Source organism: Carya illinoinensis, chromosome 10, assembly GCF_018687715.1.
Source record: "Carya illinoinensis cultivar Pawnee chromosome 10, C.illinoinensisPawnee_v1, whole genome shotgun sequence".
Taxonomy (NCBI): domain Eukaryota; kingdom Viridiplantae; phylum Streptophyta; class Magnoliopsida; order Fagales; family Juglandaceae; genus Carya; species Carya illinoinensis.
This window is the reverse complement of record NC_056761.1, coordinates 7,867,568-7,881,182: the sequence shown is the minus strand read 5'-3', so window position 1 is coordinate 7,881,182 and position 13,615 is coordinate 7,867,568. Positions and strand designations below refer to the sequence as shown.

Genomic DNA, 13,615 nt, shown 5'->3' with positions numbered 1-13,615 from the left:
CATTGAAACCGAAGATCTTTGACATGGGTATGGCTGAAAAAATCCCGGAAGGTCGAATCCGCACCGTTTTCCACCAGAAAACCCTTCTAAGAGAGCAAAAAAGAGAAATCCAAAGAAGACAACGGCCAAAATCTCTTCGTACAGAGCTTTAAGGCAAGAGTTCGTGAGAGAAACAAAACTACCAGGACAAACAGAACTACCAAAACTATAAGGAAAACCCACATGCAATGTATTTGTGCTGAGAAGTGGATTCTCTCCCACCAAATGAAAACTAGGCATCCTTAAAGCGGTTTTTGATTTTGCTTTATAACATCATATTTAATACATTATGCTACCCGTTCATTATATTATCTTAATTATAAGTGCACTTATATGAATATAAAATAATTGAATAATATTTTTTCAAATAAGATAGAAAAGAACGTACCACAAAGTGAAGGACAAACAAAGGAAGAGTTTTGTTATATATAAATAAAATTACGTATTAATCTACATATCAATAATTATTCTTTAATATTTAAATTTTAAATTAATATTATTTTTAATAAAATTTACTTTTTGACAATTTCTCCCAGTCATGCATACCTAAAAATTTCTTTGACTATGTCCAGTTGGTGCGTTGTTGCCTTCCTATTCATGCATATATATATATATATAGATATATATACATATATATAATTTTCAAAATAATCGTTAATCGCAAATTTCAAGATGTAGGTCCCCCCAACTATTTTTGTAATCCCTCCTCTGTCTTAACATCTGCATCCACTCTTGATCCCTTCAACATTTGATTTCAACATTCTTTTGTATCGATGATCATACGATGAGTCTCGTATACCACATATTTCATATTTTTATTTTTTTAATTCTTTTTTAAATTTTTTTAGATTTATTTTTTAAAATTAATTTAATTTTTTCATTTATTATTCATATACTAAATATTTAATAAAAATAAAAAAAATTAAAAAAATAGATGATATGTAGTATATAGAATGATGGATTATTTAAAAATTTAATTGGTTAATGTGTCCCAAATACAACAACTTGCAGTTTTTTTTTTTTTTTCACTTAGTCTGTGAAGTGACTTTTTGCTTTTGAAAATGCTGCTACCTGACCTCCTTTCATTCAAAACATAAAAGACGAAAAAGAGGAAAGACTTCGTGAATCTATTTAATAAATGACAGATCATTTCAATTAGGGCTGCCCACTTGGGATACCCATACCCTGTTGCTTAATTGATATGGATTTGACACGAAATATTTAAATAATTAATAAATTCAAGATTAGATTTAATTAAACACGTTTCCGGTCAATAAAATATAACTCAAAGTATAGGGTTTGGACTCTGTTTTTGGGGTTCGAATAATTGAGTGGACCCCACTCGATTAGGAAACGTGCTTGTTGGAGATTAATTGCCCCCACTACTCATTTTTTTTATTTTCCATTCTTTAACCTGTCCCAAACGGCACAAATAAATAATCTTAAAATATCTTCACTAATGTACGACAGATTCACGTAACCTTATCCTGCCCAGAAAACAAAATGCAACCTTATCCTTTGATTTTTTTTCGCATTCAAATACAAGGATTACATTCACATTTTTAAAACCAAATGAAATCATTAACATATTAACTATTTTAAGGCATGTGATGGACACTTTTCTTAAAATAGATTCTTTTGTTTGTATTTATTTTAGACATGAGTGCAAGAGTTGGTGATGACTTAAAAAAAAACACAAATGTTTTAGCAAATAAGAGATCACATATATATTAATTATTTTCAGATGTTATCATATAGATTAAAATATTTTTTTTATAGTATCAGATAAGACCAAGCAGCAGTTCCTCTGAAATCAAAATTGAACTATTTGGTAGATCTAACCTTGATTTATTTCTCATATTTTATCATTTAAACGTGTTTTTGTCTATTTGTTTCTCTGCTTGTTTGTTTCTGTAGGGTAATATTATATCATATATATCATTTTCAAAATAACCGTCGATCGCAAATTTCAAGACGTAGGTCCCCCAACTATTTTTGTATACCTCCTCTGTCTCAACGTCTGCATAGCAGGGTCATCCTCCATGCCCAAATTCTTAAAAACCAAACTCACCTCTTCCTCATCCACCTCGAATGCATAAGCGTACGGGTCGCATCCCTGCACATTGTATAGCGTTTGTAAGTCTATCGTCTGCGATGCCGGCACCATCGACAAGTTCAGCAATCAACAACACCGCTATGCACCGCTCAACAGCAAATAAGAGAGGGATTTTCCGCCTCAAATCCATCGTAATAAGAAACCATGTAATCTTGTAAGTGAAGTAAAAGGAAAACAACAAATTAATTAAGCAATAATTAACATCACCATTTCGAAGTTAAAAACCAAGTATAAAGGAAGAAAATTACGATGAGATCTACAAAAATCATTGCTAACACAGAAAAATAATTGCTGAACTCCAAAAACTACAAATGATAAGTCAAGAACAAGAAACAGGATCTCTCAATTATTTTAGAAAGAATAGAACATCACTGACGAGGAGAAAAGAAAGCTATTATCTAAAGCATAGCCTAAAAGCATTAATACTCACCTGCATGTGATGACTAAGCAAACAATAAACACCACGCCTATTTACATCAAACATATCTAATTAAAATTCTTGTTACTCAAAATAACCATGAGTTGAATCATGTACATTTATGCTAGATTATTTTCATTTCCTTGCAGATCCGCGATGGAAGAAAAAACAAACAAAAGAGAAAAAGAACAGAGAAAAGGAGACTGAAAGAAAAATAAAAAATAATGATCAGTTGAAAGGGAAAAAGAAAAGTTAACAACGCTGACATCTAACACGATCTCTCAAAATATATGAAGATCTGTTCAGATCTAGAGGGAAAAAAAGGCAACACCAAAACATTTCTCACCAAACCCAAAAAAGTAACAGTCTCGTCTCATCTCTTTGCCCCATATTCTCTCTTCTTCTCCTTCTTCTTTAGAGCTCTCGCTCTCTCTCTCTCTCTCTCTCTCTCTCTCTCTCTCTCTCTCTCTCTCTCTCTCTCTCTCTCTCTCTCTCTCTCTCTCTCCCTCTCTCTCTCTCTCTCTCTCTCTCTCTCTCTCTCTCTCTCTCTCTCTCTCTCTCTCTCTCTGTGTTTTTGAAGCATCTTAGAGGGCATCGATGGACTCCAGCCCACGCCACCCCCCGACCCCACCACCACTACAACACCAACACCAACAACAACACCAACCTTTCAAACCCATCACCAGATCCGAATCTACCAACCCGTATCCGACCACCTTTGTCCAAGCCGACACCTTCTCTTTCAAACAAGTCGTCCAAATGCTCACCGGATCCTCCGAGACCTCCAGGCACGCCTCCTCACCCAAGCCCATGACCAACAACAGTCCTGTACCCGACTCTCCGTCAAAGACCCACATCCCACCTATAAAATCCATCATGCCCAAGAAGCAACAATCCGGGTTCAAGCTTTACGAGCGCCAAAGTTCCCTCAATAACCTCAAGATCAACCCCTTGATCCCTGTATTCGCTCGCAACAATTCTGGGTTCTCCCCCCGTAAGCCCGAGATCCTCTCCCCTAGCATTCTCGACTTCCCGGCGCTCACTCTCAGCCCCGTCACGTCGCTCATACACGACCCCTTTGACCGATCCGCTTACGTCTCCTTCCAAAGCAACATTAATGCCAATGTCAATGCTATGTTAGACAAGGAGGCTGAGGAAAAAGCAATCAAAGAGAAGGGTTTTTACCTGCACCCCTCTCCGGCGACGACGCCGAGGGAATCCGAGCCACGATTTTCTCTCGGTAGCCTCTCTCTTCTCCCTCAAGGCATGGCTCTCTGTTATAGTCGACGGTTTGAGAAGAAAGGTTGAGTCTTGGAGGTTTCGGGAAGGAACAAGACACTGAGACGATATGAGGTTGTATCAAACAATTAGAGGCCTCAAATGAATCAGCAAATAAAAAAAAGGATGAAGATTTCAAAAATCTACAGAAAATTTTGTTTCCTCGAAAAAAATTAAAGAAAAAACCTCTTATTTCTTCTCTTCAGGCTTGAGAGTCTCTTTCTCCTGAGGCTTCTTCTCTTCCTCAGCCTTTGGTTTGGGGATCGGAGAGATAATATTGACCTGCCTATGGCTTTTCCTCTGAAATCTCTCTCTAAGCTCTGTGGAGGCTATATACGACGAAGAAGAGGAACTGATAGAATTAATCTGGACCGTTAAAATGGCAAGAATCCGTAAAACTGTAGGATGGAAACCCAACGAAGATCATGTTAGCTTAACATCAATGGGTGAGGAGTTGAAAAGCAAAAAGACATGGAGTTGAAATTACCACGATCTTCAAGCCAATTGGAGTAATATTTTCTTTCTTCTGCAAACAAAAATCACAGATCATCAAATCCATAAACAAAATAATACATAAATTCAAAAACAGAGATAAGAGAGAAGAGAGAGACGAAGAGAAGAAGAATCGAGAAATGCAGCCGACTCTCTGACACAGTTGCAAAATACCAAAACATCCTTATTTTAACGGACACAAAGGAAGAAAATAAAAGGTTAAAAAAGTAATTATGCAATAAATACGGAAGAAAAAAATGGAATGTGTGAATTCACTACTCATTCCTGTAGAAGCGAGATAGGTACTTATTATTATAGAGAGATATAGGTAGCTAGAAATCATTTCTAGAGAATGAAAGAGGAGGAACAGACGTGCATTGATATGCCGGGTAGTTGGGCTGGGCCTTGGAATAAAATCCTAGGCTTTAACACATTTATTGAGCCCAAAATCAAATTATTCAATAAATCTCAAATGTGATTTATGAAATATTGCCTGTTAAACGTAGGTGCGAGAAGAAAATAAGTGAACTAGTAAATCAGATAGGACCAGATTGAATAGGTGGGTTTAGTGCAGTATCCATTTTATTTTTTTAAAAACTGGTCAAAATTAATTCATTTTTATTTTTTTTAAGGCTAGACCGGACCAGTTTATATATATATATATATATATATATATATATATATATCTTTAATTTTTTATATTTTATAGAATATTTTTTATATGATTTTTTACATTATATATAATTTTTATATATATTATATATAAAATAATTTTGTACTATATGATAAATTACTACTTAATATAATATTAAATTTTAAAATCCTACATAAAAAAGATATATTACCATTACAGTATATTGTATTAGTAGTTATACTAATATTGTATCACTATATTATAATATATCACTATAGTATATAATACAATCATAAAATATATTATAATATACTATAATATATTATCACTATATTATTATATACTATATAATATACCAGTAAAACCGGATCGAAACCGGTAAAATTGGAAATACCGATTTAGGAGTGTAACCAATGCGGTATCGGTTCTTCAAATTTCAAAATCGGTATATACTAACCCAATTATAAAAATATGTCTAAAGCCAAATCGAACCGGATCGATTACACCCCTAGTTAAACGTAATTTATGCCAAAAAAACATTCATATTCCACTAGAATAAACTTTGGGCCCATGGTCTAGTTAAAAATTGCTCATTAAATCTTAAGTGGACTTTCCATACATATTAATATCAATAAATTAATAGTACAAGGGCTTTTCTAGGGCTTGGTTGGGGCTGGGTGTTAGGCTCTCAGTGGTTTACATGCACAACTCAAATATTTGATACTTCTATGATACACATGATTCGATCTAGATATTTGATATTTCAAAAATGGCACCTACACGATGATTGAGAGGGGTTGTAAACTTTAATTCCATGGTCACAAGCGTGTAAACATAGTTTGATTGATCAATGCATGTTAATGTAGTCGGACATGTGCAATATTCTCTTTGGAGCAGTAGTGTGCAATATTCTCTTTGGAGCAGTAGTGGAACAAACATCTGTCGTGTAGTTTACTCATAATATTTGGAGAGGATAGAATATACACGACCCAAAAAGCCTACTAGGCCTAGCCCAAGAGGGAGGTCCCCCCACTAGACGACAAAAGAAGAGAGAGGAAGGAGAGACAAGCAAAATGAGAGTGTCAGGATAAGAGGAAAAACAAATAAAGGAAAAGTAAGGAGATGTCAGACAAGCAATGGAATGCGGCAATTTCATCACTCCCAAAGGGCACGCAAAAAGAGGGAGCATATAAAAGGAAGTAGCCAAACGATTTGAAGGGGGACTTCTTGGACGCTTTGACTGAAACTTCAGCTTCTTCAACCTCACGATGGGAGCTCCAGCAACAAGAGATTCTCAAACAAATATATTTGAGATCTCCACTATATAGAGAGTATGGGAGACAATGAGAGACTATAAATAAGCATATAATAGTGGACTCTCCTGTCCCTAGAAAAACTCCATGGATGTAGGCAATATGCTGAAACACATAAATCTTTGTCGATTTTTCTTTTATATTCTCACTATTTATTTTCCATTTACTGTCATGGATGAATGCACAACCGTACAGGATCACGCCTAGGGTTCCTGACTATACTGAACGAGGCCTAGATTGTTATAGCGGACCGGGAATGACTCTTTCTCCACTTCCAGATTGTTGTACGACTTTTGGTATTAACAGTTAGCGTCGTTCATGGGATCAAGTGACTTTTTACACTAGAAGTAGAAGAATGATGATTTTCTTGTGTGCTAAATCATCTAAGACTGAGATAATAAATTTTCTCAAATAATTATTCTTAGCCTCTTCACTTTTATTTTTATGAAAAATACTATTCATGTGAATAGGTGAGTATTTTCCCTCGCCTGGTTGATTAAGTGCATTGCAATTAAATCATTTTTACACACCTAGTGTGTAAGACAGGAAGTCCAAATTCCCTAGCCTCTTGAGCTGTGAGTACTGATGGCACGTGGCGCTTTGAGTGTACTGTACGCTTAAGTGCACAGTATCAATGTTGTGCACTTACACACAGTGCCATGCATGTGCATGTTATCCAACCTACACAAAGTACAAGGACTAGCAGGTGAACACTAGGCCCAGGTGGCTCTCGGCGCCCAACTGTGAGCATCGTTGACCCACCGACTGCCACGCATGCGCTGTCGATAGTTTTCGTTTTCCCCAAACAACCCTTCTCCACATGGGCCATGAGCTGTGCGCCTCGTGGGTGCACATCATTGTGCACCCAACAGACTCATGGCTTCCCTGCCATGAGCCTCATCGGCATCATCTGCTGCAACCAAGTGGTTTGCCAATTGTTTCTATTCCCCATTGAGGTAACCACTGACAGCAAGGATGTGCACACCATGCATGGTGGGCAACGAGTTTTTGCTACTGTGAACCTAACAGCCAACCATCTTCATGCAGGCTGACAAATCACCACCAATGGCAATGGCTCTTAGGGCTGTCAGTGATTTCTGTCACTGGCGATGTGAGCCTCAACTGCAACAAAGAAACACTTTGGCCACTCCCCATGGAGGCAGCCTAGCCACTCAAGTCCTATACACAAATTATTCGAGATTGAGATTCCTCGGCCAAGTCCCACCAACACAACGTAGAGGTGCTCACGACCTCCATGTGGATTGCTAGCATAGTTTGTCCCAGCCTGAGTGCTACTGGCACACCTCGATGCACGTTGGGCAACCATGGCCTTCGGTCATGTACCTTGTACATGCAAAAAGCTCACGACAAACCACCGTGAGCCTCTCAATCCCTCACGACTTAGATTGCCAGCATTATCCCTCATCTGAGGGGAGGTCCTCGACCACCATGGCTGACCCCTATGGCCCTACAGCCAAGCACCTAGCCCAGTGCATGAAATGTGCACTGGAGTCCATGGCAGAGGTATCTCCAAGGCCAGCCACTCCATGTCCATGCCACTTCATGGCCATGGACTTGTTGGGCATGACATTCCACGGCCTTGGACTTGTTGACCCTGCCATGGCTCGTCGACTAGCATACTCTTAGCCACCCCATGACCATGTAGCTGGGCCTCATTGCCCACTACACCACGGCCATGCAACTGGGCCTCATTGCCACTGCACCACTGCCATGTAGTTGGGTCTCATAGCCGCTGCACCACGACCATGTAGCCTGGTCTCATTGCCCACTTGCTTCTCAACCATGCCACTGGGTCTCCTTGCCTAGACTCAGCCATGCAAACTGCTCAGCCTGTGCATGTCCCAGTCACTGCTCATGAGCTAACAAGCGACCATGCACTTAGCCAACATCTCGGTAGCTCAGCTGCGGCCACCTCTCACTCTGGCATCTACTTCCTTAGCCATGGGCTACCCAAAATGAAAAATAATATATATATATATATATATAGAAAAAATTGAATCAAAAGAAAGAAAGGTAAGAGAAGAAGGCAACCAGCAACAGACAAATTCAGTCGAACAAAATCGACTTCAGCAGCTAAAACTCCCCAATTTGTCTCTCTCAAAATTTGTGTGAATTTTATTTCTGTTAACAAAATTGATTCTTATAGCTCGAAACACCGGCTACACAGCCTCCCCAAGGCACTACTCGGGGTCTCCAACAAAATTGATTTCTCAAAATTAACATACAAGCGGGCACTTCAGATCTTTGTCACCGCTGAAACATGGTGGCTCGCAGGCAACACCAAAGCAGCTTAAACTCCTGCTACAATCCAACAGGACAATTCAGGTGAGCGAACCTCTCACTTGTGATTGAAAATTCTTTAAACTAACTCATTAGGCTTTTGTAGCTCAGTTACGCACCCCAACTATCTGCAGTAATTCTTGAACTTCCAAAGACTAAAAGATCAGGGGAGCCAAGTTCTGTGTCTCTATAGGCTTACCTCATCCATTGCCTTAGTCTACAAGGTTAATGAGAAAACTAGGGGAGCCAAGCACCGTGTCTCCGTGGGCTTGCCTCATCCCTAGCCTCAGTTTACGAGGTTGGCGAGAAGACTAGGGGAGGCAAGCACTGTATCTCCACATGATTGCCTCATCCCTTGCCTCTATCTATGAGGTCAATGAGAAGATGAGGGGAGCCAAGCACCGTCTCCATGGGCTTACCCCAAGCCTTGCGTCAGTCTACAATGTCGAGAAGAAAACCAAGGGAGCCAAGCAATGTCTCCATGGGCTTGCCTCATCCCTTCCCTCAATCTACAAGGGTGGACGAGAAGAACAACGGGACGACATCTCCACTAGCGAACGCCGGGTGTACGCACTTGTGCCATAACTATTGCTAGTTGGACTCCTTCGGGTGTGAGCCTTTGGAGTTAACGAGCCTTTGAGGTCCACAATTGCCTTGCATAGGATACCTTTGGGAATGAGTTAACAGGTTCGACAACCGCCTAAGGTAGATCCAGGGGATCAACAAGCTCCCTGACCACTTTGCATGGGTGATCACCTGCAAACTCCAATACTGACAATAAAATGGAAACGTCAACAAGAGTTCACGATGGAAAAAGAAAATCTCTCCAATGACATCGAAAACAAAAATTTGGGTGAGTATATGCTTTTTGACAATAGCAGGCGGGTCCAGTCTTTCGGCTGCCTAGCTTACCACCATTTTCATAAAAAGTTAATATGTGAGAAAGGTTAGAGACCACTTGGCCTCCTAGTCACAGGTGCTCGAGTAGGTAGGTAATTCACTTGATTGCCCGATCACCCTCGTGCACATTTTACGTGGTTGAGTATACCTCCTGCTACACTAAGCTCTGCGATCGCCATTTACGCAATCGAGTATACCACCTGCCACATTGAGCTCCAAGCTAACATTTTGTGCAATCAAGTACACCTCCCGCCACATTCGAACTTCACGCTCTCATCTTACGCAGTCGAGTATACCACCAGCCATGTCTGAGCTCCGCGCTCGCATATAACCAAGAACCTACTCCCAAGATTTATTTCTCTACAGGTTTTGATGGATCATTTCGACTTCATATCTTATATTTAAATTCTCAAGGTCCTTTTTGGAGCAAATGGTCCTTAAGAATCACTGGCTTATGGTGATGATAAAATATACACGACACAAAAAGCCTACTAGGCCTAGCCCAAGGGGGAGGTCCCCCTACTAGAAGACAAAAGAATGGAGAGGAATGAGAGACAATGAGGGGACAAGCAAAAGGAGGGTCTCAAGATAAGAGAAAAAAAATGAAGAAACGGAAAGTAAAGGAGATGTCAAACATGCAAGGGAAGGCGGCAATTTTCATCACTCCAAGGGGCATACAAAAAGATGGGACATATAAAAGGAAATGGCTAGATGATTTAAAGCGGGACTTCTTGGACTCTTCAACTTGAACTTCAGCTTCTTCAACCTCATGACGGGAGCTCTAGCAACAAGAGATTCTCAAACAAATATATTTGAGATAGCCACTATATAGACAGTATGAGAGAACATGAGAGACTGTAAATAAGCATATGATAGTGGACTCTCCCATCTCTAAAAAACCCCCATGGACATTAGCAATATGCCAAACCACATAAATCTCTGTGTTTATCTCTCTTTTATATTCTCATTATTGATTTCTCATTAGCTACCATAGACAAACGTACAGCCACATCGGATCAAGTTAGGGGTTCCCGATTACATCGAACAAGGCCCAAATCTTCATAGCGGACTGGGAATGACTCTTTCTCTACTTCTAGATTGTTGTATGAATTTTGACATTAACAATATCAATCACAGTTCATGAAGAGAGAAAATTTTTTCTTCTACATGTCAATGAAGGAAGCCGATCAGCGTTGTAGAGTGAAGAAATACTTATTGTGTATGTGTATATATATATATGGTCGAACATGTGCACTTGGAATGATTTTGGTTTCATTCAATTTAACTTCAAGTCTAACTAGTACTCATGCTTTGTTACATGGAGAGATGAACTCAGAAAATTACAATCATGATACATCTTGATACTGGTCTCCCTTGTCGAGGTGTAGCTCTCTGATCTGTAGGCTTTTACAACTATTTGCCGGTTGAATGAATTAAGAAAATGGGACCGATGCAGTCCCTATAGTAGGGTCCTTAAATAAAACTCTTGTTTGAAAAAAAAAACAAAAACAAAAATGAGAGAGAGAGAGAGAGAGAGAGAGAGAGAGAGAGAGAGAGAGAGAGAGAGAGAGAGAGAGAGAGAGAGAGAGAGAGAGAGAGAGAGAGATGTATGCAAAAGGATGATACATACAATCATTTTCACCCCTAATTCTACTCTTAAGCCCTTTTTTCTCCAACACCACACACCAAGCTGAGTTGGATTTATTATTATTTTTTTCAAAACTTGCGTTTTACCCATCCCCTACATTACCCAGCCACCCCCCTTTCCTAATCCCAAATCATCTCACTCCAGAAAATACATTCAAATTTTCCCCCTCCCTTGCCAGGTGCCGCTGCTGACTCCGAGGCTCTCTCTCTCTCTCTCTCTCTCTCTCTCTCTCTCCTCTCTCTCTCTCTCTCTCTCTCTCTCTCTCTCTCTCTCTCTCTCTCTCTCTCTCTATGTGTGTGTACAAATCCCTTTCTTCTCCCTCTGTTTGTCGCCCTCACTCCCATCTCTCACCCTCGAGGTCAAACTTCCTCTCCTCACTTCCGTAGCCCTCTTACCCACACTTCTCTCTCACTTCTCTCCCGTAGCCCTCTCTCTCTCTAACCTTGATTAGTGACTCGAAGACGTGTACAACTAGTAATGCGTTTAGATTTTGCTCAACATATGTAAGAAATGCGAGAATATTAGGACTATACACTTTTGCTGTGTATTTTCCTTGCTTCCTATTTTGCATCTATTTCTTCTTGTTCATAATGCTTCATGGATTTTTTTTATAGGATAGAAAAATGGAATGGCTTTATAAAATCATGAATAAATTACTATTGTTTCTACTGGTGCATTAATGGTTCTCTGATAACTGAAGTACTTTCTTACTTCATTGATCTTTGCTTCATACTTTGCTTTTCATTCTGGAACACGTGGTTTCTAGGTTGAGCTTCTTTAGTTTGATGTATAGAAAAACTCAATATTTTAAGGTGGTCATTTCACTTTTTTTAGTGTAAGGTTCGGGATGCTAGAGGGATGTTCTTTATAGAGCATCATTAAGTTCATATGGTAATTGCATAGTGAATGACTACATTGGGTGCAATTTTAAATGCCAAAATGTTTGGCCGTCCTGTTATACTTAGCTAGGCATGCTAGACAATACATTCATAATGAACCCATTGTTGATTAATGGATGTTGTGAGGCATTGTTGAGAAAAAAAAAAAAAAATGAATGAGACACCCCAAACTCCCATGTATGAAAATACAGGAATCGAGAAATCGGGATGATGACAATACGGATAATGCATCCCGTCGATAAGTGCCAAGTGTGTGCACATGCAACACATATAAGACAAAAGACACATCAGATAAGTTAAGTCAATCAACTAAGTACCATAATTTTAAATATAGATTTACTTAAATAAAAGTGTTAAAAAAGAATTATCCAGTTATCCTGAAAAATATATTAAAACCAATATACATGAACCAAAATGGGAAACAAATCCCAATATATAAGCAAGTGATACCAAATCACTCCCCGATGGAGCCGCCTCTTCAGGGTTAGCCTCTTCATCATCTACATCAAAATCTACGATACTACGAAAATGGATGCAACCAACAGACATGCATGCATATGATGGATTATGCATAAGACCCAAAAATCATCATTTCCCAAAAAATGAATATTTCCAACACACACCAAAATCTCATTTTGGCCCAAAACATAACTAGTCCAATAAAACATCTGCCATTTTTCCAAAAAATTGCCCAACATAAAATCCACCATTTTTTCAGAAAATGGTATACATGAATCCACTTTATTAAGACCCGTCATTTTTCCAGAAAGTGACCCAAATATCCAATTTTACCGTATGCACCATGATCTTCCATCGGGAGCATCCACACACCCTAGCTCTCATCACCATACCGCATGTAACGACCACGCATGTGACTTCATAATGATCAATACCTAGCTCCGTGCCCAGTGCGTACCATGACCAGGCATCCTCTTGCCCCTGCCAATAGAGGGGCCACAGAGTCGACATGACAGTGTTACAGTATCATCCGAGCCTATTATCGCTTAGAGACAACCCAGGGGACATCATTCAGTATATTCTGCTCCCGAGTGACCAGAGGAGCTCCATCGAGATAATATTTCAGCTTGGGGTCGTGATACACTCGCACCTAAAAACCCTTTTTCATATGAAAATCCAGTTTTCAAATATCCACATGAACATGTATGCAATTATGCGAAAATCCTGTTTTCCTTTACAAACATGAACTTGTGTGCACTTATGCAATGTGTGATACGAAACAGATATCCAACAACCAACAAATCTCAACATCAACCAATCACACAAATAACTCCATTATCTAATCCATTTGACCCCTGACTACTCAGACTCAATTCGACACAACCAACCAACTCACAGTAAATAAGTGTTAGCGCAAAAATATAATTAAATCTCAAAATTTCTTTGGAAAATTACCTACAGCGCTATAATATAATTTTCAAAGGATCACAGAGGTGTAAGAGGCGGCAGTAAAGCAACATCACGGTGCAAAATGCACTATGGCCATGGGTCTCAAAATACCAAAATTTGAACGGAGACAAATGAAGACAAGGGAAAGATAGGATAGGGCTTAGGGGTGT

General features: G+C 39.2%; 1 protein-coding gene across 1 annotated transcript; it reads left to right on the top strand.

The window, feature by feature from the left end:
* The first annotated feature begins 3,170 nt into the window (after positions 1 to 3,170).
* On the top strand, positions 3,171 to 3,981 carry LOC122278368 (VQ motif-containing protein 4-like). Its single transcript, XM_043088562.1, has one exon. The coding sequence runs from the start codon at positions 3,171 to 3,173 to the stop codon at positions 3,879 to 3,881; it is 711 nt and encodes a 236-aa protein (XP_042944496.1). The 3' UTR covers positions 3,882 to 3,981.
* The last annotated feature ends 9,634 nt before the right edge of the window (positions 3,982 to 13,615 follow it).